The 26,597-nt window shown below is 49.3% G+C and overlaps 1 protein-coding gene across 1 annotated transcript in view; it reads right to left on the bottom strand.

The window, feature by feature from the left end:
• Positions 1-26,597, bottom strand: part of LOC138526369 (dickkopf-related protein 3-like) — a 1,508,461-nt gene that overhangs the window by 814,671 nt on the left and 667,193 nt on the right. Inside the window, exon 3 of the mRNA XM_069637031.1 lies at positions 1,309-1,446. Within this exon, the coding sequence (XP_069493132.1) occupies positions 1,309-1,446 (138 nt within the window). The remainder of the gene's footprint in view (positions 1-1,308; positions 1,447-26,597) is intronic.

Genomic DNA, 26,597 nt, shown 5'->3' with positions numbered 1-26,597 from the left:
CAAGGCTCTTGCGTGTCCCCAACACTTTATAATGTATTCACAAAGCCCCTCTTTGATATCCTTGACTATCTGGGTGTCACGTATACCAATTACGCGGATGACAACCAGATACTCATTCCTATCTCGGGAAACTATGAATCAGACAGCAAAACCCTTAATGAAATCTATTCAGTAATCCAAGCATGGATGGCACATCATGGACTTTGTCTCAACGACGAAAAAACTGAGTTGATCATCCTTGGCACTCACGCCAAACTCAAAAATCTTAATCCCGCATTCAATTCCTTCACCATAGATGGCAACATTATCCCTGTGTCAAATAACACCAAAACCCTTGGTATCTACATCGATGCCACCTTATCCTTTTCAAAACAAACTAATGCAGTAGCATCATCAGCCGCTTACACCTGTAAGATTATCACTGCATGTAGGCTGTTCATCTCCTCACCTAATTGCATTACTCTTGCCAGAGCACTAGTCCTATGCAAGAAAGACTATTGTAACGCCCTGTATTTAGGCACCAGCCACAAAAACATCAACAAACTGCAAGTAATTCAAAATAATGCTATCAGGGCTGCCCTCAACATCCCCAAAAGGGTGCACATTTCTGAGACCAGACGCAAACTGCACTGGCTCCCAGTCAAGGACAGAATATCTCTTAAAACTTTGGCCCTTACACACAAAGCCAGGGCCAACCTTGCACCAGCCTATCGCACCAACCAACTTACACCTCACACCTCCTCAAGACCACTGAGATCAGCACAAGCTAACACCATGTCCATACCGAGATTTAAACTTCATAACTCGGGTGGTGCTAGCTTCCCTGTACAAGCCTCTAAATTATGGAACACTATATCTGCGCCTCTGCGAGCAGAACCGTCATTTAACTTATTTAAACACAACACGAAGTGTTGGCTTCACAATATGGACTCCATGACAGCCTAACTGCCTGACCTCATTATGATTGACTGCCACTAGCACAATTTTGTAATTAATGTATTTATACTAGACCATGTATGTATGCACTCCCATTACCAAGTTTGTACTTACCTGTAACTGTATTGTAACGTAACTTTTTTTGACTACTTTCAATTGTAACTGTAACCAGATCTAATTTATGCGCCCGAATGCCCCTGGGCCTGGCTGCGCTTTACAAATAAAATAAATACAAATAAATACAAATACAAATGAAGTTGCATTCCTGAATACTGGTTGTTGGGTTCATAACGAGGCATGTGAGATGTGAGATGTGAGATTAAAGTATGTAAGGTCTTTACAGATGCATACAAATGCTTTTAAAAATGTTACCTTGTCAATCTTGCTATGGCTGTAGATGGTGTCGTTGCCAACCTGGTGCTCATCTTGCTCTTCATTATGGTAGTTTGCTGGTAGCTGGTTGAAGTCCACAGGATTCTCTAGGTCCCCAAAATCCTTGTCAGTTTCCTCCTGCAAGCACGTGAAAAACAGTGTTCACAAACCCCCGATACTCTTACATGTACAGCACGGCAAGGGAAGAGAAACATTCTTCTTTGAACAAATTTAAGTAAAGAAAGCCTAGCCATATTTAATACTAAAAGAAGAGTAAGCCACATCTAACTATTAATTAGTAACAAGGAATCGTATTAATAACAGTCATGGAGTGGGACCTAATGAAACAGCCCAAGCAAGCAAAAAAAAAAGAAATGACACTAAAACAAATGGTTCAACTACACGTTTCTATTATTAGCACCCAGAAGGTGAAATTGCTTTGGTTCATTGATAATCAGAAGGCCCACAACGCAGGGCATACCTCCTGGCCACTTTGATCCCTGCCATGACCTATGCGTCCCTGCAGATGCCGCTCACTGCCTGAGCGCCTCCTCAAATCACCCTGATTTTCCTCATTGAGCCTCCTCCAGCAACCTACAGAGCATGTACCTCTCTCCTGCAACAGGTCCCCTCAACTCCGGACCATTTTATTACCAGTAATCCACTTAACTGAGTGTCCTCCTCTTCCCAGATGGGCGCTATGGAAGTTGAGAAGAGGCAAGGGGTAATTCCCTTCTCCGATTTCTCTGGCGGACATTTTTTTTGTAGTTTTCTTTTTACAGAGGAAAATGTGACTGTGTTACTATTCTGTATAAAAGGACCTTCATGTTTTACGGTATGCCACAACACCTACCCCTGATTTAGTAGATTTCCTCCACACCAATCTGTAGGGAAGCCTGATTCATGAGAAAGGATGCACAGCAAGGCATCATTTTAAAAACAATATTTAAGCTGCAGCCAGCACACAGCACTTGGGAAACACGCACAAACGAAATGTGCAATTCTTTCACCATTCAAAACTCTGACAAGGCATGACATGAACATTTCAAGTACCAGAAAATAACCTGCAACGTTTGTTAAAATGGAGAACTGCTTAGCCTGAGGAGAAAGAGAAACACGGTTTCAAGAAAGGAAAAGCAAATATATAATGCTGCTGTGTTTTGGGGGAAAATGTAAAATCAGGGTGGACAGGAAAATGTACATTTCAAAAGCTGAAAGTGTGACTGGGACACCATTAACCTCTTAAGTGCCAAGGATGAGTATGCTTGTCCTTTTTGCATAGACTTGCATAATAGCCTGGCACAGAACTGTACTTTTGACCTGTGGATTCTGCTCATGCCACCTCCCCCAAAATGAGATGTGAAAAGAGAATCCATGTTTTCTCACAGAAATGGTGTGTGGGACCTAATCGTAAATCCTAAACTGGCATGTATGGGTTGCATCTGTGTCTGGTGGGTTTAAGATAATGAACTAATGGGGGTTCTGCAGATCTGTGGTGCCTGATCTTATCTCTCAGACCTCTCTTGAAAGAAGGAATCTTGGTACTTGGAAACATAAAGTTTATCTATAAATCTAACACACCAGGGAACTTTGGGGGCAGCACAGAAGTCACCAAACCCCCATGAACTGCACACTGCAGGGGATGTTACCATGTCCAGCCCCTGTCCTAAATACCTTGCTGCAAAATTCAAGATGAGATTCACTATTTCTTGAACAGAGCCTTGTGGAAATGTTCAGTCTGAAATTATCTATTTAGGGCTACTAGATTTTGCAAATATGAGTTTAAGTATGCAAATTAGGCAAATCTGCATTTTGAGGCATAGAAATTGTGCATGCCAGGGAATTATATATTCTAGCATCCGCAGAGATGAGCCTGTTACTATGAAATGGGAAAATGAGTTGAATATAAATGTAGAAGTTAAATGGAAAAATCTTTAACTCAGTAATTATTTCCGGTATTATGATGTGAGAGAGGAACCTGGGCAGCTGATTATTAAAGTGATCACAAAGGTGGAATGTACTGTATCAGAATGGAATAGATTTTAATGCAAGAAATCCCTGCAATGACATTGCATTAAATGGGAGGGAAACTGGATTTTGAAGTTACTCCCATCAGACTGCCGCCTTCATTAATATACCCATTGACTGTGGAGGGGTCTGCCTACTGTGGTGTCACTTTTAGAACACTGTTTAACACACGTACATTGACCAATCAGATTGGGTAAAATAAACACACCTCAAAAAGATTGAGTTACTATTCTTTATAAGATTCAACACACACTAACTGAGTGAGAGACACTGACACACTTACTGACTCCCTCAGTGACTGATGGAGAGAAAGATGAACTGATAGCAACAGGAAGGAGAAGGAATATTGCTCTCTTTTCTGCCCATTGATGGATTATTAGCAGAGGGTGAAAGTGAGGCCTTGCTGAAAGTGAGGCCTAGCAGGAGTTAAAGTCCCCGGCCTTATCCTGTGTAAGAAACAGAAGACAGGCTGTGGAGAAATGCTGATCCTATCTTACTGGCTGAATCCCACCTGTTCCTGGAGGGGTAGAAGTGAAGCAGTCCTTAAGAGGAGGTGCCCACCTGTGTGCGATGCAGCCAAAAGAAATCTGCATGTGTCTATTATCTAAAAGGGAAATAATCTTGTGGGGAATGATCTGATCAAGGGAATTAGATTATGCCTTGGCCCCTATAATTTGTTAGTACTATGGGGTGATAACAGATAAATTATTGTGCATCCCGAGAAGTTAGGGAACATTTCAATGGGCTGTGTTCGTGCTGGTAGAGAGTTTCCCAGACCCCCCCTCTGTTTGCATGTCAAGTAACTATGGGTCTCACCCTAAGTTACCAGGGGTATACAGACGTGGATCTCTTGCTATGATATGATATGATATGGCATTTGTAACGCGCCTATACACAAGTGTTTCAAGGCGCGATGAGGCGGGGGGAACAAGGGGAGACAGAACAACGATCCTACTAGGCCAGGTGTCATTCAGATCGCGCAAGTGCAAAGGGTAGAGGGAAAGGGAAAAGTGCAAGGGGGAAAGTGAGAGGGGAAAGTGCAGTACAAGGTTAATAGCATACAGCAAACAGGATAAATAACAAGGGCCAGCTGGTGGCAAGTGCGAAGTAAGTGCAGACAAGTGCTGGGAAGGGGGGCTGAAGGGATACAGACACAGTCCCGACGTGCAGGGGTTGCCATGAAAGCAGTTCAGGGGAGAGTGGCTGGGCCAAGGACCGAGAACGGTGAGTGGCCCAGTTGCAGATTCAGTGCAGTTTCAGTAGTATTAGCAGGGGAGAGGGGGAGAGAAAGCGGAGGCAAAGAGGAAGGTTTTGAGGTGCTTCCGGAACCAGAGATGGTTCTCCTCAAGTTTCAGGGAGGCAGGAAGGCTGTTCCAGAGGGAGGCCCCTGCGGCGGAGAAAGATCTGCCCCCAACTCGTTGTTTGGAGAAGCGGCTGACCCTGAGGGAGTTGGAGGCGGATGAGCGAAGAGGTCGAGAAGGAAGATATTTAGGAAGAGAGAGTTGAAGGTATTTTGGCCCAAGGCCCCAGACGGCCTTGTGGACAATGCAGAGGGTTTTGAACTTGATCCTCGCAGTCACTGGGAGCCAGTGCAGTGATTTCAGTCCTGGAGAGATACGGTCCCTGGGCTTGAGGCCAAGGACAAGTCTCACAGTCCTGTTCTGGATGAGTTGCAAAGGGCGGAGAGTAGAGGCGGGCAGATTTAGATAGAGGCTGTTACAGTAGTCCAGCTTCGAGAGAACCAGGGCTCTAGAGACAGTGAGCTTCTGGGGGAAGGAGAGGAAAGGAAGGATACCTCTGAGGAGGTGTAGCTGGTAGTGTGACTTCTTAGAGACGTCGGATATGTGAGGAGAGAAGGAGAGTGTGGAGTTGAAGATGACCCCAAGGTTTTTTTGCCTTGCAGGTAGGAGCAGGAAGAGGGCCAAGAGAGGCCGGCCAGAGAGCTGCAGGGAAGGAGGGAGTGGGTGTGCCGATGAGTAGAATCTCAGTCTTACTGGCATTAAGGCAGAGGTCGTTGGCGGGCCACCATTCCTGGATAGCAGAAAGACAGTCAGAGATGAGGGAAGAAGAAGAGGAGGTCGAGGGTAGCCTGAAAATGAGCTGGGTATCATCCGCATAGCACTGAAAGTTGGGGCAGAGAGCAGCGATGCGGTGGGCGAGAAGTGGCAGATACTGGTTGAACTGCCAGGGAGAGAGGTTAGATCCCTGGGGGACACCACAGGTAGAGAAAAAGATGTCAGAGAGGAAAGACCCCAGTTGGACCTGGGAGGGTCGATTGGAGGGGAAAGAGGTCAGCCACGCCAGAGCCTGACCAGTGATACCCAGGTTATCACGGAGAAGGTTGAGCAGGATGGTATGGTTGACAGTATCAAAGGTAGAAGAGAGATCAAGCAAAATGAGAACACATGGAATGTTAGAGTCAAGGTTCGAGAGCAGGTCCTCACGGATGTTCAGGAGAGCAGTTTCCGTGCTTCTGGCAGCTCTGAAGCCAGACTGATGGTCATGAAGACTACCAACAGATTCAGCATGGAGATTGAGCTGGGAGATGGCCAGTTTCTCCAGGAGCTTGCCCAGGAAGGGGGTGATAGAGATTGGGCGATAGTTAGCCGGGCAGGAAGGGTCGGAAGAGGGTTTCTTAAGAAGGGGGTGCACAAGGGAGTGCTTGAGAGGGGATGGGAAGACTCCAGAGGCAAAGGAGTGATTTCAGAAGTCAGCAGGGGCAGGAGCGAAGGGAGTCTATGTGGTCCTTGATAGTCTTGGAGGAACAGGGGTGGACCTGTTTTGACGAGACTTTCATAGATCAGACTTGTCTTGAAACCTCGTCAGCAGAAAAAAGGGGAAAGGCAGAGAAGGAGAGAGGAGGGGTGGCTGCAGAAGGGCCAGAGGAAGGGCAGAGAACAGGATGTCCTGAGTTTTTTAAATGAAGTGAGAGGCCAGTGCCAAGCAGAGGGCCTGGGAGGGGACAGGAGAGGTAGAGACTGCAGCAGGGTTGGCCAGCTCCTTGCAGATTTTGAAGAGTTCGGCCAAATTGTTAGATGCCGCAGAGATGCGGGCTTGGATAAGGGCTCTCTTCTTGGTGAGAACGGAGAGCCGGTATTGACTTTTGAGCAGGCGACAGGCCAGTTTGTCAGAGGATGTACATGAAGCACACCATTTCCTCTCTGCCACCCTGCACTTGCGTTTGAGGGTGACGAGATCCGAGTCATACCAGGAGTTACATTTGGCTTTGGGCTTCAGGCGGATACTCATGACAGGGGCAAGGATATCAAGAGTATCAAGATATAGCAGAGTGGAGAGTGGAGAGGGCTGTGTCAGGGTGGGAGTCAGCCGAAGGGGGAGGAGCGGGCGAGAAGGTGGCAGCAAAAGCCTCAACTGACATGCGCTTCATCGGTCGGATGACCGAGAAGGAAGGTGGTAGTGATGGGGGTGGCTTTGCCTGTGGGGTAGGGAGGGTGATGTGGGAGGAGAGGAGAAAGTGATCACTCCAGGAGAGAGGAGTGGAGAGAGGGACAGAGAGGGGAAGGTCAGAGGAGATCAGGGCATCAAGAGTGTGCCCTGCAGAATGAGTCGGCCCAGACGGGAGAATAGAGAGTGAGAGCGAGTTGCAGAGGTCTCGAAAGAGTCCAGAGGGGGGACAGGAGGTATCCAGGTGGATGTTGAAGTCACCAAGAAAGAGGAGTTGAGTGGTTGAGGACAGGAGTGAGGAGGAGAGGTCCGCCCACTCGGAGAGGAAGGAGGACATTTGACCAGGTGGCCGATAGATAGTAGCCACGGTAAGGGAGTGGCTAGGAGAGAGAGAGAGTCGGCAGACAAGACATTCAAAAGAGGAGTAGGTCTGCGTGGGAGTAACAGTGGTAGGAATCCACTCAGGGAAGATAAGGGCCACACACCCCCAGCACGGTTGGGCCTGGGCTCACTGCTGTTAGAGAGGCACAGCTTCACCTCACTGATGATGCCCAACTAGGCTGAAACACATGTATGGGGTTACTGTGGTACTCTTGTTCAAAGCAGAATTGCCTAGCATTTCAGTGCTGGACTGCCCCAGGGCAGGACAAAGACTGATATGCGTGGACATTTCTTCTCTGTGAAAAGAACAGTGAGCTAAAAAATTGGTTGAGACTCTCCCAGGGGCCATCCACCCAAGAACAAGTCAATGGGCTGTGTTCGTGCTGGTAGAGAGTTTCCCAGACCCCCCTCTGTTTTGCATACCAAGTGACTTTGGGTCTCACCCTAAGTTACCAGGGGAATCCAGACATAGACCCCTTGCTCACTGCTCTTATAGAGGCAAAGCTTCACCTCACTGATGATGCCCAACTAGGCTGAAACACGTGTATGGGGTTGCTGTGGTACTCTTGTTCAAAGGAGAATTTCCTAGCATTTCGGTGCTGGGCAGCACAAAGACTGATATACGGGGACTTTTCTTGTCTGTGAAAAGAGCAGTGAGCTAAAGACTTAGTTGAGACTCTCCCAGGAGCCATCCACCCAAGAACAAGTCAATGGGCTGTGTTTGTGCTAGTAGAGAGTTTCCCAGACCCCCCTCTGTTTAACATTTCAGAAGAACAAGTTACTTACCAACTGGTAACGTTCTTTCGATTGGATGTTCCTCCAACGTATTCCTCATCTTAGATGTATTCCATCCAGCTTTAGCTGCTTCGGAACTTAAGCTGGATGGAATACATCTAAAATGAGGAATACGTTGGAGGACACAATCCACTCAAAGAACAAGTTACTTACCAACTGGTAACCTTCTTTCGATTGGATGTTCCTTCAACATATTCCTTTTTGCTGCTGGAGTCAAGGATGGTACCACGATGGCAACCATGTCTCCCCGCCCTGGCTATCAGTGTGGGAGCGTTCCATGTACTGTTGGCCGTCACAGCATTCACCAGCTGCGATTCCCGGTCTTATGTTTCTTTCATCAGAGGCTTCGCTGGTCTGGGTTGAAAAGTGCATGGGCAACTCCCTCCTTGACGTCCTTTCAGTTCTCACCGCATTTCTCCTCTGCTTGAACTGCCGTCCTGGAATGGGTGTTTGCTCGTGCAATCGGTCTCACTCAGAGTGTGCTCTTGTGCTCTGCCTTTTATCCCTATGGGGAAGGGAAAGGGCAGTCAGGTGTGTGTAGTTGTCAGTAATTGCCTGACTCTGCCTGACCCTTGTGTTGCGACATGTCAGGTAAACGGCTCGGGTATTAGTCAGTTGTCGTTCACGCTGTGAAAAAGTGTTCGTGTTGGAAAAGGGGGAGGGGAGAGTTTCAAAATATCCTACTAGGCAGGATGGGGAAAAGGTGTCACAAGGAAGGGAATACCGCATCTCACCCTTCAGTGTCCCACCTCCGCTCCCTGAAGACCCCTCATCCAGGTGATCCTCCCGTGCTGTTCCACCCCCAGGAATTGGATCCAACAACGATGGCCGTGCCCTGGCCACCTGGATGACAGATCCCTGGGGACTAGTAAGTGAGATACCTTCAGGTTTCTCACACCATTCTCTCACTGTTCAGGGTACCCATTGAAAGTGAGAAATGTCAATTTTACAGGGTAATTGAATAGAAACATCACTCAAGGGAATTTTGCAAACATAAGGCTGAACCTACATTTTCTTTTCTATAAGCCACCTACATATGTGAAGGTCTAGTAATCTGTTGCAATTGAATCTAAAACGCTGTTGGAATTCTGACATGTCTATTGAGTAAGGGGGTGGTATCTATTTTGAATAAATGGGAATTAGCGAGAATTGGGCAGGCAGGGATATTTTAACTAATTTGTTGTTTTTACAAATGATTCCTCCTGGACTCTCACATATTCAATGAAGATTACCCAGGCTTGCTGCTCAGGGAGTCTTGATTCTATTAAAGACACAGAGGAAAGAATGATGCTTTTCTTTCTTTAATACCACTCCCCAACAGCCTTTCAAAATGTAACATTTCCATATTTATTATTTTATTTTAACAAGAGAATATTCATAAACACTACCATTTCCCAAAAGTCTCTTCTTTACGGTAATCTTCCTGTTACCAGTCTGGACCAATGAGGACCCTTCCTTCCTCACAAGCCACTTCCTGTCCAGGTGTGTTCTTCTTTCTTTTGGATATCCTGAAACTAATCCAACAGAAACCAACACAAACTAACTGAACCAAACTGTCCAATCCACTTACAAGATCCGTGGAGATGCCACTCCAGAAATCCAGCTACCATCACTGCTTGAGCTGTACTCGAGTCCTGTACTCATCCATTCTTCTGTTCCTCACAATCCACACGAACAGAACAACAATTAGGGTAGGGAATATACACTGTGCCCATCGCTTCATCAACACAACTTTCAAAACAGGAATGCATATTTTGGGAGGGATAATACTCGCCTCCATGTCTTTAATAGAATCAAGGCTCCCTGAGCTGTAAGCCTGGGTAATCTTCATTCTATGTCAAGACCGGAGACGGACATTATGCTTGTTTAAAGCTCCTCATAACAGTATCAGCAATATTGGATATTGGTTTGAAATAAAATTCCTTAAACGTAGAATCAGTAGACCAAACCACTGCCCTAAGAAAATCCTGCAATGATACCCCTGCTGTAAATGCTTTGCAAGTCACTGCACCTCTTACAGAATGCGTCCCAAACAAATTAACATTGATGCCTGCCAAAGCCATCACTTCTCTCACCCATGTAGCAATTGTGGCCAACGCCACCGCATGAACCGGCTTCCTACGAGCAATCATTTTTTCCAAATATGAGTGCAAGCTAATAAGCTCGCACTCAACAACTCAAATACAGAACGCATGGTTTTGGGCACTACCATACAGCTGCGTAAACTTAATCCGGATATCAGCTATTCAAAATTGTAGGCTGCAGTATTCTTACCCAGTCTAAGATCAAAATACTGGGTCACAGTGGACCAAGAACTGCCCATGAAAGGACAAGTTAACAGACTTGTCTCCAGTACTTCATATCACCTGCAACTGCTTGCCCAGTTACGCCCATTCCTTAATACCACAAATGTCGCAAACCATTGCACGTGCCATCATAGGGGCCAAACTGGACTATTGTTTTAGCCTTTTGATGGGTATTTCCAAATATGAACGTACCTGCTTGCAGGACTCCAAAACAATGCTGTCCGCATTTTGGAGGGATTACATAGAACAGACCATGTCACTGCGTCCAGGAGAGCCTTACATTGGCTCCCCTGTCTGCAGCAGGAGCACTTTTCATGTGCACAGCATTATGCACAAATGCTTATATGGGCAGGTGCCTAAGTGTTTGTATAAATGCATCTCGTTGCTGCCAGGACGTAGATCGCTGAGGTCTAATAATACCTGCCTCCTGGAGATACCAAGGACCAGACTTTCTTACGTGGCTCAGAGATCATTCCCTAACGCAGCTCCTAGGATCTGGAATGCTCTTTCATTGGATCTGAGAACATGTCCTTTGCTCGTTACCTTCAAGCGAAGGCTAAAAACTGTTCTGTTCTCCTGAACTCTCATGATATCTTTTTCCTGGTCTGACTCTTGCGTGTTTATTGTTGTATGTTTCGTCTTAGCGCCATTATGCCCCTGGGCCCGTGTTACGTGCTATACAAATAAAAAAATAATAACAATTGTGAAACACCCCTTGGCATTACTTCTGCTGCCCTTTTCTCATAATGCTTGATACACCTCGCCACACACAGGTTTGTGTTGCCTGGCAAGTATGGATAAGAAATGACAGAAGAATGCCTGTTAGAACGCTTTGCCATGGTTAACGCAACCCTCTCTGGTGAGAACACCTTCATATCTACCTCCAAAGCCCTGAGATCTGACACTCTCCTACAAGAGAACAAGCAGAGCAGCATAGCCAACTTTACTGACAACTGATGGTCTGTAATCCCTTCATTATCCAGCCACTGATGGAGCAATCTAAGCACAATGTTCACATCCCATAAGGTTGAACGCATGGGTACCGGCAGCTTGGTGATCTTCAGAACTGGAAACCAAGCCTGCGATCTCCAGTCTGGGGCAATCAATACTACTACTTCTGCTTCCTCTGTGTTGAAAATCTTCACCCCTTTGCTATCATTGCGAACGTGGAAAGTGCATAGTGACACACACCCGTCCAATCCTGTCGTAACACGTCTGTCCCCAGCGCCCACGGGTCTAACACCCAACTGAAATATCACACTGTCTGAGCTTTGAGCCTGGATGCAAACAGATCTATGTCATGGGGGCCGCACACACTCAGTAATTGCATGAACACTGATTTGTTTAGCTGCAATCTCTGGAGTCCATTAGAAACCGGGAATTCCAGTTTGCTTCACTGTTCAGCTGCTCCGGAAGATATTCTGCTGTGATCAAGATCTGTTTTTCAAGGCAGTAATGCCATAAATCCTTTGCCAACTCCACAAGCATCCTCGACCGAGTGCCCCCAGCTTGTTCATATGTTGCACTGCCGATATATTGCCCTTCCAGAACAGAATGCAACATCGCACCCTGTGCTTTGCGAATGCTTTCAGTGCTTGTATCGGGTGACGAACACTGCAAGCAGTCCATTAAGAAGGCGAGCCAGTAGGTCCAGTGGCGCCCAGCTCCGCAGTGGGGAGAGGAACACTGGTGGGTGAACACAGGTAGCATGCACGACAAGGAGCGGCAAAAGCCTTACTGACAGTCCTCAAACCGACGTGAAGCCACAGTGGGTATTTCTACAAAAAAGGACCAGGAACCCAGTTCCAACGAACACGTCTGAAGGCAGCTGAACAATAAGCGTCGGGGAACCAAGTATTGGAAAGCAAAGGAGGAGGTCAACGGAGCCTCAAGGCAGGTGGGAGAATCCCTTTCCAGTGGGGGTGAGCTGTCTCTCAAAACATGCTCACGGGGAGCAGGGAAAAGGCGAGGTGTTAGCCAGCCAGCAATGCTGTAAAAGCTGACTGATTAGGAAGGGGGAGAGGAAGCCTGAGCGAGTGAAGACTTCGGAGCCTGGAATCAGCAGCGATGCAGGAGGAACTCTGGCAGGAGACACTGACTCAAACAAACAGGTCCAGCCTGGGGATAAGGGCTTGGGAGGAGAGTGAAGGCTTGTGAGTTAAAAGCATAACAAAGCATGTTATGCTGCCCCAGAAGAGAACTGGAAAAGGGGCGACATTAACCTAACAAATCCCCCTTAAGCGAAAGTCCGCTGGTAGGCAAAGTGGCAGTGCTGGGAAAAGGAGGAAAGAAAATCCAGCCTTCCTAACCTACTTTATTGTCAAGCAGTTACAAGCATTGATAAAGAAACAGGTGTGATTAAAACTATTATTGTTACTTTTACACGCCCTAGTGGAATTTGGCCGAAACCCTCTAAAGAATCATTATATATGCTAAGATAAATACAAACCACACAAGCCTGGAGGGCAGTGAGTAGGTGAACGTACCTAACCACTATTTTGGAAGGGAAATGACCAGGAAGGAACAAGTTACTTACCTGTAACTGTTGTTCTCCAGCATGGGTCTGGCATGGATTCACATGCTCATGAATATTCCCCGTCGTCAGGCTGGGAATCCACTGTAAAGAAAAAATCAGTATCAGTTTCGTTTCTGATCTGTCTTTCGTAGTAGTAACCAATCACTGATCTCTGCGTCATACTGACCACAGCCAATGACTGCCCTCTACCTAAGCCCCGCCTCTGGCAGCCATCTTCAGATTTGGTAGCACGTGCAGTGGCAGTATGACCAAGTGAAGAGCCGCAGAGGGGTAGGTGGGAGGGTTCGCATGTGAATCCATGCCAGACGCATGCTGGAGAACAACAGTTACAGGTAAGTCACTTGTTCCTTCTCCAGCATGGGGTCTGGCATGGATTCACATGCTCATGAATATAAGAATAAATAGCAGTACACACATGCACAACCACGGGAGGTGGCAAAAGGCTCAACATTAAGCAATACAAAAAACTCAACATTAAGTATCTCTTACCTCCTCACCAGGCTCACCTTAAGCGAACAGGTTGCGCAGCACTGCTTGGCCGACCCTGGACTCCTCCCTGGAATCCCGATCGACGCAGTAGAATCTCGTGAAGGTGTGCGTCGACCTCCACGTAGCAGCCCTGCAGATGTCCAGCAGGGGCACACCAGATAAGAACGCCGTAGTAGCAGCGATCGCTCTGGTCGAATGGGCTCTCGGACGGCCTGGCAGAGGTCGGTTAGCCAACCGGTGACAGTGCATGATGCAGCCGGAGAGCCATCTGGAAATAGAAGACTTCGAGAGAGCCTTCCCTTGATTCACAGGTCCAAAGTTCACGAACAGCTGTGATGTCCTCCGGAAACTCTTTGTGTGAAACTTCAGCGCTCTAGCCACATCCAGCGAGTGCAAAGTCCTCTCGGCCGGCGACGAAGGAGACGGGAAGAAAACAGGTAACACCAAGGGCTCGTTAAGATGGAAGTCCGACGGCACCTTGGGTATAAAGGAGGGGTGCGTCCTAAGCACCACCCTCGAGGCATGGAAAGTCAAGTACGGTGCCTTGCAGGATAGGGCCTGGATCTCTCCCACTCGTCGTGCAGAGGTAATGGCCACCAGGAACGCAGTCTTCCACGACACAAACTTCATCGGTGCGGAGTGCATCGGCTCGAATGGGGGCCCCATGAGCCTGGTCAGCACCACGTTAAGTTCCCACGCCGGGGCCGGGGCCTTCACCGGCCGGAACGACCGGAACAGTCCTTTCATAAACTCTTTTACCAGTTGATGGGACCACAGGGACGTCCGTCCTGTGGTTCTGGTATATCTGGAGATCGCCGCCAGATGAATCTTAATGGAGGCATGGGCTAGCCCAGCCTTTGCCAGCGATAGCAGGTACGGCAGCACTTGAGGGGACGTAATCCGTAGAGGGTTGATCTTCTGTGCTCGGCACCAGATAGAGAACCTCTTAAACTTATGACTGTAGCATTTGAGAGTCGAGGACGCCCTGGCCTTTGCAAGAACCTCTCTGCAATCGGCCGGTATATCGTAGCCTCCAAACTCTAGCGCTGCAGGAGCCAAGCCTGCAGGTTCAGCGACGCCGGGTCGTGGTGGAAGATGGCACCTCCTTCTCTGGAGAGAAGGTCTGCGTCCGCCGACAGCTTGATGGGAGGGGACGTTGACAAGTCCAGAAGGTCCGGGAACCAGATCTGCCTCGGCCACGCCGGTGCGACGAGGATCATCCTGCACCGGGACCTCTTGAGCTGGCTGATGAGTCGAAGCAGCAACGGCAACGGAGGGAACGCATACAGGTATAGGCCATCCCAGGGGAACGAGAACGCATCGCCCATGCTTCTCGGCTGGGGAAACCTGCTGGCGAACCTCTTGCACTTCGAGTTCGTCGCTGTTGCGAACAGGTCGATTTGGGGTTTGCCCCATCGTCGGAAGAGTTGATCCACCTGATCCTGGCGCAGTTCCCACTCGTGACACGTGTGCAGCTCCCTGCTGAGCGAGTCGGCGACGGTGTTTCTTTGTCCTGCCAGGTGGAAGGGAACCAGGAACATCCCCTGGGCGACCGCCCAGTGCCACAGATCCTGTGCCTCCTTGGATAGGGCTGGGGATCTGGTGCCTCCCTGCTTCCGTATGTAAAATATTGTCTTGGTGTTGTCCGTGAAGATCCGCACCACCTTGCCCTTGAGCGACGGGAGGAACGATTTGAGAGCCCAGAACACGGCTCGGAGTTCCAGGACGTTGATGTGTAGGAGCCTCTCCTCCGGGAGCCAGAGGCCTCTTGCGTGGAGATCTCCGGTGTGGGTGCCCCAGCCTTCCAGGGAGGCGTCCGTCGTCACCGTCTCCTGGTACGCCGGCGTCTGAAAGTCCTTGCCCACTGTGAGGTGCACTCAAACGCCCCACCACTGGATCGCCCGCCGGAACACCTCATTGAGGGGGACCCTCTCTTCGAAGGTGCCCGTCGCCTGCCTCCAACGGGCGTCGAGAAATTCTTGAAGAGGGCACATCCGTAGTCTGCAAAGGTGCACCAGGTAGATGCAAGAGGACATCATCCCCAGGAGGGACTTGATGGACCTCACTCTGGCCACGTCCGTGGCAAGCAGGCGCTGCACTTTGCCTAGAATGGTCTTCGTCCGTTCCTCCGACGGGGCCGCCAGGCGCCTCACTGTATCGAGCTTCGCTCCCAGAAACAGGGCCACTTGCGACGGCACCAGGTGGGACTTTGGGTAGTTTATGGCGAATCCCAGGTCTGTGAGTAGCTGGACGGTCCTCGCAGTGTGTTCGACGGCGAGTTCCCTTGTCCTTGAGCGGATGAGCCAGTCGTCCAGGTAGGGGTAGACGTGAATCCCCTGCAGGCGCAGCCGCGCCGCCACTGGTACTAGGCACTTGGCAAAGACCCTGGGTGCCGACTTCAATCCGAACGGCAGCGCTCTGAATTGGTAGTGGCGTCCCTGGGTGACGAACCTGAGGAACTTTCGAGGATGGGAACGTGGAAGTACGCATCCTCCAGGTCCAAAGACGATAGAAAGTCGCCTTCCTCCAGCTGTCCCAGTACGTGCTGGAGGGTGACCATCCTGAACTTTTGTGATCTGATGTATTTGTTCAAACGACGAAGGTCCAGGATGGGGCGCCAGCCGCCCGTCTTCTTCCTGATGAGGAAGTACCTTGAGTATACCCCGGAGCCCCGGAGCCTCTTCGGGACAAGCTCGATGGCGCCTTTCCTGGGCATGGCCCGTACTTCCAAAAGCAGTTGCGGGACGTGATTTTCCTTCCTGGCCACAGGTGGAACGTGAGGGCACTTCTTCAGGAATTCGATAGAGTGTCCTCTTGCCAGGGTATCCAGCACCCAGCGGTCGGTGGAGCTGGACTTCCACCCGCCGACAAAGTTCGTCAGCCGGCCTCCCACCGGGGTGCTTCGGTGGGGGCCCGAGACCACGGCCGGTTCAGTCCTGCTTGGAGGTGGTGGTCTTGCCGCCCTGGCCACCTTGCCGACGGCGGCGAGGCGCTCCCTGCTTGCCGCGACCCCTGTAGGCCTCCTGAGACGAGGAGCGTGCCGCCTGGCGGTAGGACGACGAGCCACCGCTGGATCCCTTGGAGGCACCCTGTCTGCCTCCGGAGCTCCGAAAGGGCCGTCGTTGCTGAAGGGCTCCTAGGGCGTGGGCCGTCTCCGTGTCAGTTTTTATGGCTTGGAGGGATTCGTCCACCGCCTTCCCGAGCAAGTTGCTGCCGTCGAACGGCATGTCCAACACCCTGGTCTGGACGTCCTGACGGAAGTCGGTCGCCCAGAGCCAACCCCGTCGTCGTAGGCAAACACTGTTGCCCAGCTGGCGGAACCCGGTATCAGCAATATCGGTTGCCACCGTTATGGCGTGGTCCGACGCCACCTCGCCCTCTTGCAGTATTTCCAGGGCCTCGGACCTCTTGTCGTCCGGCCGGAAGTCCAATATGGGGGCCAGCTTGAACCAGAGCTCCCTGTCGTAACGGGCCACGATCGCCAGGGCGTTGGCCGCTTTGATCGTCGTCGCCGCCGACGAAATGACCCATCCAACTTCTTTCCCTCGCCATCCGGTGGGGAATTCGACGTCGAGGCTCCTGACCCCGCCGCTTTCTTCTTCGCTGCCGCCGAGACGACCGAGTTTGGCGTTGGCTGGGCCCTGAGGCACAGGGGAGCAGTTTCGGGAACCCGTTTGGCTGGTGCCGTGGAGGGGTTTTTGAGAACCGACAGGCCCTCCTCCCAGATGTCATCAATTAGGGGCACCGCGATGACCATCTTCCTCTTGGCCTCCCGGCGCTGATAGAGGAAACCTTCCTTTTTCTGCTCCTCCGGGCAGAGCTGGAACAATTCGGACGCCCTGGCGATCATGGTGTGGAATGAGCCAATCTCGTCGGGCGGCGAGGCCCGTGCGACGGGAGACGGGAGACCCGTTCCGTTGTCGGCGCCGTCGCCCTCAGAACCCGGCGTCGAGCCCAACGCACCGTCATCTCCCGACTCGTGGGAGGATGAGGAGGGAACTGTAGGCCTTACGGGGGCAAGCGGAGAAGAGGGCTGGGTCCTCCGTCGTTTGTTCTGAGGACTTCCCGACGGGCCAGGTTGCGGGTCCTCCGGCCTGGGCCGTGGGAATCTCATCCTTATCTCAGAGCATAAGGACTGGATGGCAGACAAAATGGCCGCCGAGCCATCCTGAGGCCTAGGATCCGGCTGCGCCGGAAGGGTAGGCCGCTCTTCCTCACCATCGTCGTCTTCCTCGGTTATCTCCCGAGGATCTTCTTGACGGGATCGAACCTTCTCGAATTGGACTTCGAGGTTCCTCAAGGCCTCGGTCAGTTCCTCCTCCGAGGCTGACTCCGAGCTCGAGGAGGGCACCGTGCCCCCCCTCGCTTCTTCCATCATGGCGGCCACGACGATGGGCTGAAAAGAGGATTCCCTCCTTGGCGGCAGGGAAACTCTAGTCCCGGAGGCGGTCTCGATAGAGGCCTTCGCCTGCTGGGTAGGGGCCTTCACCATCTTAGGTGCGTCCCGGGCCCTGTCCTTCGGGGGAGGGGCGACGCCTCGCTCCCCCTCTTCCGATATCGGACGGGGCTTCTCCCGAAGCTTACCCGGGGTCTCGGACTTTCTCTTCCCCGAACTGGAGCGTTGGCTCGTGGTTGACGGTGCCGGGGAAGGAGCGCCCTGCCTGGCGACCGAAGAGCCCGACCTTTCGGCGCTCCCGGAGCCAGCGGACTCGCAGCGCTTGGCCTGGTGTTGGGCCCCCGTCGCCGGTGCGCCCGCACAGGACTTAGAAGCCCACTCGGACCCTTTCTTCTTCTTCTCACCCGTCGAGCCCTTCTCCAACCAGCTTGCGAGACGGGATCGACGGTCCCTCATGGTCCGCTCCGACAAGTTCTTGCAGAACTGGCAGTCCTTCTCTACATGAGTCTTGTCCCCATGAAGACAGTAGAGGCATCGCAAATGTTCGTCTTCCTTAAACACATTCTGCAGCCCGCATCCAGGGCAGCTGCGAAACAGCTTGGGTCCGGGCGACGAACTCGCATCCTGGGCCATCTCGAAGTAGGCCGCGAATCTTCTGGAGAGACGAAATCTTCACCCTTGAGGGGCGTAGGAAAATCCTGCAACGGGTAGCCGTTAACGGGAGTAGAAACGGTGGAGCTTGAGGCTCGATTAACCGAAAAAAAGTGAAAATTCACCTGAAAAAGCACGAAACACGCAGTAAAAGCTCGAGAGCTAAGCACGAGGACTCCCAACACTTGAACGTGCGGTAAAAATCAAAAGATGGCTGCCAGAGGCGGGGCTTAGGTAGAGGGCAGTCATTGGCTGTGGTCAGTATGACGCAGAGATCAGTGATTGGTTACTACTACGAAAGACAGATCAGAAATGAAACTGAATATTCATGAGCATGTGAATCCATGCCAGACCCCATGCTGGAGAAAGAGGAGTGTCCCGCTGGCATAGTGGGCTCCAAAGGCCTAATAACTTGGAAAGATCAGGGGAAATTGAATTTCCCCCTTAGCACCAAGGAATGATCAGGGAACGGGAGTGTCCCCCTGGCATAGGAAAAGACCACGGAAGGGGAGTGCCCCCCTGGCATATGAAATCCACTGCTGAAGTAGTGGGTGTGAGGACTATTGGAAGGTTGTAGGAAGATGGCCAAGAATTGTTTATTTTCTCCAAAGATGACTTTTGTGTTATAATAAGTGTGAGCGTCAGAATAGGTTTTGGACACAGGACTGTGAATATTTATTTTTGGACATCCTAACAAAGACGGGTCCACTAGTTAGTTTTGTTGAGGCAGGGAAACCCCTCATAGAATTAGGGACAGTGAGGCAACCCATTCCCCCCTCCTTTTGATTTCAAATAAAAAGCATTGTGAAGCGCACCACTGTGTCTGTGTCTTGTTTCTCTGGCATCTCCCAGTGTCAATTTCCAAAGTTTCGACGCCTTTACAGAGAGCAGAGCCAACCTTGTGCCCCCTTGCTTGTTGGTGTAGTGCATCAATGTTGTTTTGCCGGTTTGTATGGTGACCACCTGTCCTGTGAGAACTGGCTGAAAGGACTTCAGCGCCCATCAAATGGCTCTGAGTTCGAGGACATTGATGTGTAGATGTGACTCTTGTGTGGGCCATGTGCCAGTTGCCTGCAAATCTCTAAGCTGGGCTTGCCATCCTGACAAGGTGCATATCTTCTGAGAAGAAGCGTGGAAGCGGGGAATTGAAAAGGCATGCCTTGCCGTCGGTTTTACTGGGTGGAAAGGATGTGAAAGGTGCATAATGTCCTCCCATGAACCCGATGCTTGAATCCATTGTCGATCTAGTTCTTCCTGGATCGGTCTCATTCTCAACATGCAATTTGGAACCAGTAATATACATGATGACATTGTACCAGGGGACCGCCACCAAAATGTAACTCCAGAGAATAAAAGCAATCAAAACAAGGAGCATATACCAAGCAAGAAGTAACACAAATGTATTAGACCCAAAAAGCTGGGAAGCACGGTTCAGGCAGCCCAGTGAAACTGAACTCAATTAAGTGAGCTGTCGGCACCGCCCACTGCGGCTGAACATTTTATACATGATTTGCCAAATTCCCATACAGCATTTAATTTACATTGTTAAAGGAGGGCACAAAGCTGATTGATCAGACCACGTCAGTCACCTATATCCAGATATATGTTAAATGCTCCTAATTGGTGGATACACCTTTTGGCCACAGTTGCATTAACACCACTTGTGATGCCACAAACCTTCCCACACTGCCCCTCAATTACATGATTGTGCTGATCAGTCAAAAATACTTTCTTGCCATTGGTTGACAATGTCCAATGTACAAAATAGCTTGAGATGGAAATCAGCGAGGACACTGTACAATGTTGCACTCTGGGGACACCAAAACCTCTGCCCGCTGATTGGCTCCTCGTCCCGCGTCCCATGGAACAAACCCCCCCCCCCGCTCTGGCCCCCCAGCTTCCTTCTCATGCCTTGCTGCCAAGGGTAGTCTGTGAAAACTATACCACACTGTGGCTGGAGTTAATTAACAGAATTTTATTTCTTTTTCTCTCTTTTCATGGGTGGCCATCAGACGTTATCATGCCTGCGCACACCCACCTGTACATGCGGAACAGCAGAGCAGGAAAACATGCTACAGCCAGGGTCACCGCCTCATATAGCCCTTGTATTTGTATATATTTACATTTATAGAGCACTTTCAGAAAATTAACTTTACAGAATTGGTAATACGGTACAACATAATGATAAAATGAGGAAGAAGATACAACAGTATGGGAAAGTTAATTGTCAGAAAGGAGAGGAAGTAGGTGGTCTTTCAGTGGAGTATGAAAGATGTGGCAGGAAGGAGAAGCGTGTATAGTAAAAGGGAAATATTTCCAATGTTTAGGAGTCAGGAGTATGAATGAGTGAAAACCTGAGGAGGCACATTGAGGTTTAGGAACTGAGAGAAGAAAAAGTGTTGAGAATGAAGAATACGAGAAGCAGAGTACCCGGAGATGAGAGAGGATAGATTTGACAGGGTAAGTCCAGCAAGACATTTGAAGATGATGGAGAAGAAATAGAAAAGCAGACGAGAGGTGAAACGTAGGATGAAGGCTGAGCAGAGGAAGGAGGAAACAGAGGAGCGAGGTTGTAGAAGAAAAATAAGAAGGATGGCAGAGTAATTGATATAGTGGAGGAGATGTTACATGAGAGGCAGGGAGACCTACTGCAAGTGCAGAAAAGTAGGCAATGCAAGAAAAAATAAAGGAGGAGATAAGACGTTTAGTAGCATGGAAAGAAAGGAAAGGCTGAGTACGACCTCTGGGCCAAAAGTCAGAAGAACAAGTTACTTACCCCTGGTAACGTTCTTTCGACTGGATGTTCCTCCCACGTATTCCTTATCTTATCATATCTTTGTTTCCAACTTTAGGTGCTTCGGTATAATTTTCTCTCGGCAGAGGGCCCTTTGCGTTGAGACGGTCGACTCGATGTCCCTCGAGGGCTTCCATCTCGCTTGACGTCATCGTCGATTACATATACCACACGCAGCACCCGTTGGCTTCAGTTCTGTTTTTTTGCCACCATATGCAGAATTGCCTACCTTGATAAGTGCCTCTGTAAAAGATCCGACCTTAAAAAGAGCACAAAGTCCAAAGCTCGGGAATTCTACAGTGGGGTAGGTTAGGAGGGAGATGAGGAATACGTGGGAGGAACATCCAGTTGAAAGAACGTTGCCAGGGGCAAGTAACTTGTTCTTCAAATGGATTGTGTCCTCCCAGTATTCCTCATTTTGTGATTGACTCCCAAAGCAGTGGTAGGTTCTTCTGGAGGAGGGAGTAAGAATTGAGATTTATTGCTTGTCCAGAGCATAGAACTGCCTTCCTAAATCTTCCTTCATTGTTAGAAGTGTTGAAACAGTAATGTTTAGTGAACATGCGGAAGGTGAACCAATTAGCTTTCTTGCAGATTGTCACAAGTCTCTCCTCTTCTCCCCTGTTTCTGTTTGCTTGCGACCTTCTTGGACGTGTTCTTTCGCACAGTCTGGGATTTATACAGGCCCGTGTGCAGGTCTTCGGATTCCAGCGTGAGGATTGCAAGTCATACGGCAAGTAGCGTTCAAATATCCAGGACCGGGAACCAGGAAGGAAACAGTAAATAAGGTCGGAGGCACGGTACACCGTGACCCGAGCACTGGAGAAATCCAGGAAGAAAAGCACGGAAGAGATTAGTTCAAGGAATGGGAATGGAAAAAGGGGAGTAATCAAGGAAATGGGAAAATGGGACTCGGAAGGAGAACCTGAGCGAACTCCGACAACACACGTCTGAACACACTAAGCAGTAGCGTTGAAACGCGCAGAGCCGCGGGGGCATGACTGTTTTGAAGAAAGTTGTACGTAGCGCGTAAAGGCTGGTAAGCTGAGTTTTGTATTCAATTGCCATGAGGGAAGGATTACGGAATTCAGTCCTCTATGGGTCAGGGACCACGATGTCCAGAACAGATGTAATCGGCGGTTCATGACAGCATGCCTCCTCTGAAGCCCCGCACCACCGGGTTTGCCTGGGTGGATAAGATGATATCTTCGCATCAGCCGGGGGGCATTCATGTTTGGGACGGGTTCCCAATTGCGCTCACTGGGATGATACCCTTTCTATTCGACCAAATACTGTAGTTGACCTCTTCGGTACCTGGAGTCACAAATTCTAGAGGCCTCATATTCAAGTTGGTTATTGACAATCACTGGAGCAGATCTTGGAGCAGTTCGAGAGGACTGCACATATGGTTTTAACAGAGAAGTGTGGAAGACTGGATGAATCCTTTTCCATGACTCTGGTAGTCGGAGTCGGAAGGCTACTGGATTAACAATTTTCTTTATAGAAAAAGGTCTGTAATACCTGGGAGCCAATTTATCAGGTCGTAGGTGACGAGGAAGAAGTTTTGGGGATAGCCAAACCTTATCGCCTATTGAATAGTAAGGACCAGGCCTTCCTTTGGAATCTGCATATTGTTTAACATCTCTTTGGGCCTTTTCCAGGTGTTCCTTTGCTTCTTTGTGTACAGTGATCAGAGTTTCAATCCATGAATTGATCGCAGGAACTGGGGTAGGATGTGGGAGAATGGATGGTAGAACTGAAGGGTGAAATCCTTGGCTACAGAACAAGGGGCTGGTCTTGATAGCTGAATGATCCGAATTGTTGTAAGCGAATTCGGCCACAGGTATCAATAGTGACCAGTCGTCCTGGACTTTGGTTGCGAAGCAGCGAAGATACTGTTCCCGGGTTTGGTTTACTCGTTCAGTAGCTCCATTGATCTGTGGATGATAGCCCGAGGACAAGGCACGTTGGATCCCCAATATCCAACATAGTTGTTTCCAAAACTGGGATATGTACTGGGGCCCTCTGTCAGATATGATCTTGGAAGGTAGCCGATGAAGCCGGAATATGTGTTCTAGAAAAATCCATATGTGTGAACAAATCAATGCTAACCATTATAGTCGTGTAGCCTGTGGAAGAAGGTAATTCCACGATAAAATCCGTGGCAATGATTTCCCTGGGTTTTGTCGGTATAGCTGGTTGGTGTAGAAGGCCTACTGGCTTTCTATTGTCATGCTTATTCTGATTACAGACTGCACAGATCTGGACATAGGTTTTTATGTCATCCTTCATCTTTGGCCACCAGAATTGTCTTTATATAAGACGGAGGGTGTTGGAGATTCCACGGTGTCCCGAATGAAGGGTATCATGGCATAGGTTTGTGATTTTTTGTCTCAACCCTGGAGTGGGAATGGCTAGCCGAGTATCCTTGAATAGGTATCCGTCTTTTATCTTGAGATTCCACCGATTGTCTCCTTTAAACTCCTTCCAGAGTTCGGAGGACGGGGTTTGGGCTTGAATATCCTCCAGGAGGGTAACGGCTTGAGCTACGAATATTGTGTTGGGAAACATGTTGGGAAAGGTCCGGTCCTCAAGGGTTTCATAATCAGGACGTCTGGATAAGGCATCGGCTATGATGTTATGTGTTCCAGGAAAGTGTTACATTTGAAATTGGTACTGGGCAAAAAAGAAGGCCCAGCGGGCTTGACGGCTGTTTCTGCCCTCCAGGGACTGTAGGACTTGAAAATTCTGATGATCCGTACGGACTTGTACCGGGTTTTTGGCTCCCAGAAGGAGATGGTGCCAGTCAGAGAAAGCTTGTCGAATAGCTAGCAGCTCCTTCTCTAGGACGGAATAATGAGTTTCAATGGGAGTCAAGGTGCGGGAGAGATAGGCAATGGGGTGTTCTTTCTTGTCGTCAAGTTCCTGTTTCAGAACTGCTCCAATGGCGTAGTTGGATGCATGAGTCTCAACAAAGAAAGGACGGTCTGTGTCGGGTTGAGCCAGGATGGGTGCTTGTGTAAACTCCGACTTCAACCGTTGAAACGCCGAGTCTTGAGCTGAGGACCACTGAAAGGGAGTGTCTTTCTTTAATAGTGCGACAATGGGATGTACAATCTCAGAAAATGCGGGTATGAATTTCCTGTAGAAGTTAGCGAGCCCCAGGAAGGATTGAATTTGTTTCACAGTGGTAGGAACAGGCCAAGATAGGATGGAATCAACCTTGGAAGAATCCATTCCAATCCCCTTTGGGCTAAGTACAAATCCAAGATAGTGAACGGTTGATACATGGAAAAGGCATTTTTCAGGTTTGGCCAGGAGCTTATGTTCTCGTAAACGTTGTAAAACTGCCTTAACGTGTTCTTCATGTTCCCGAGGTTCCTTGGAGTAAATCAATATGTCGTCTAGGTATACAATGACGAAGAGGAACAACATGTCAGAGAAGACCCGATCCATGAAACGTTGCAAAATTGCGGGGGCATTAGCAAGTCCAAAGGGCATAACCAAATATTCAAAATGGCCAAAGGGTGTTCTGAAGGCTGTTTTCCATTCATCACCTTCTTTTATACGAATAAGATGGTAGGCACCCCTGAGATCTAGTTTTGTGAAGATGAATGCACCTCTCACAGCTTCCAGGATGTCCGAAATAAGAGGCAATGGGTAACGGTCCTTGAGGGTGCATTAGTTAAGGCCACGGTAATCCAAACATGGTCTAAGCTCCTTGGAATCCTTCTTAGGAATGAAGAAGAGGGAAGCTCCCGCTGGGGACTTGGATGGTCGAATACTTCCATTTGCCAAGTTGGTGTCCAGATATTCCTGGAGGGCCCTTTTTTCAGGTTCGGATAGAATGAACATTCTTCCGAAGGGAATCACTGCTGAAGGCTCAGTGTCAATGGCACAATCCTCAGGTCTCTGGGGTGGAAGAGACTGAACAATAGCTGTTGAGAACACGTCTGAGTATGCCTGGTAAGTCTGGGGGATCTGGATAATGTTGGAGACAGTTACTGGGAATTGCTGGGTTTCTTGGGAGTCTTCTAAGGAACTTGGTAAGGTGGTAAGTGACAAACAATGGGACATGCAATGTTCTGAACCAAGAAACAAGGTGCCCGCTGCCCAATTGATGTAGGGGTTGTGTTTCTACAGCCAGGGCATGCCTAGAACCATGGGATAGTGGGCAGATCTTATGATGTCAAATCTAATCCTCTCTTGGTGGTGGTTTATTGAAAGAAGAATCTCTTTGGTTTGGTGGGTTATGGGTCCTGAAGACAAGGGTCTTCCATCAATGGCTTCAACAGGTTGCATTGTCTCTCGTGTTTCGTGGGGAACGTTATGACTGATGACCCAATCATGATCTATGAATATGCCCATGGCTCCACAGTCCACTAATGCCAGGATGGGGTAGGATTCTTTCTTGATAGAAGGTGACAGGAATGCCTGTAGCATCACAAGATTGCTCTGTCCTGGAGAGTGCACTGAAGGAATTGGTGAGGAGCAGACATCTTTCTCCCGAAACTGTGTCCCACTTAGGATCGGGAGCTGCCGTTTCCCGAACGCTGAGGTGGAGCAATAGGGCACTCTCTCACAAGGTGTTTATCAGAGGCACAGTACATGCACAGTCCAGAATGAATCCGACGCCTCCTTTCTTGTGGGGTAATGGGTCCTCGGAAGGCTCCTAGTTGCATGGGTTCTGGGTCCGGGGTTGGAGATGCATTGGTTTCCGGTCTGTATGGGTGATCCGTAGCAGCCTTTTGGGATATTGGCTTAGACTTCCTTTTTTCTGCCTTTCTTTCCTGGATCCGGAAATCTATTTGTAGGGAGAGGTCCATGAGAGCTTGGAAGGAGCTTGGGCGGGCTACCCTGGCTAACTCGTCCTTTATCTCTTCATTTAGGCCTCTTCGAAAGAGGGTGAAGCTGGCTTCTTGGGACGAATCGGCCTCTTTTACTAATTGTTTAAAGTGGGTCACATATGTGAGCATATCCTGGGATCCTTGTTGAAATTCGAGCAGTCTTTCTTGAGCACTGTAAACAAGTTCTGGGCGATCAAACGTGGCCTTCAGGGCTTCCACGAACCCATCATAATCATCCAGGAGTGCGTTGCCCGTATTGAACACGGGAGTTGCCCAGGGCAGAGGATTTGCCGTGAGATGTGATATCATGAATCCCACCTTTGCTCTTGGGGTGGAAAAGTACCATGGCTTGAAGGTAAAATGTACCAAACATGAATCAAGGAAGGCACGGAGGGTTTTTGAAGAGCCATCGTATTTGTCCACTACTCTTGCCAATAAGACACTTTCTTTGGCTGCAGAGTCACGAGATAAGACTAACTGCTTCAATGTGGCGTTCTCTGCCTTAAGGTTCTGGACTTCAGTGGTTAGTTCCTGCATACCTCGCATGAGGTCTTGAACCGCGGCTTCCATCTCTGTATTTGTATCGGTTTTAGGCATCTCAATCTGTCACAAGTCTCTCCCCTTCTCACCTGTTTCTCTTTGCTTGCAACCTTCTAGGACG

This window comes from Ambystoma mexicanum, chromosome 1q (assembly GCF_040938575.1).
Source record: "Ambystoma mexicanum isolate Mex_15411 chromosome 1q, UKY_AmexF1_1, whole genome shotgun sequence".
NCBI lineage: Eukaryota > Metazoa > Chordata > Amphibia > Caudata > Ambystomatidae > Ambystoma > Ambystoma mexicanum.
Note: the sequence above shows the minus strand (reverse complement) of the source record. Positions and strands in the feature narration are given on the sequence as shown.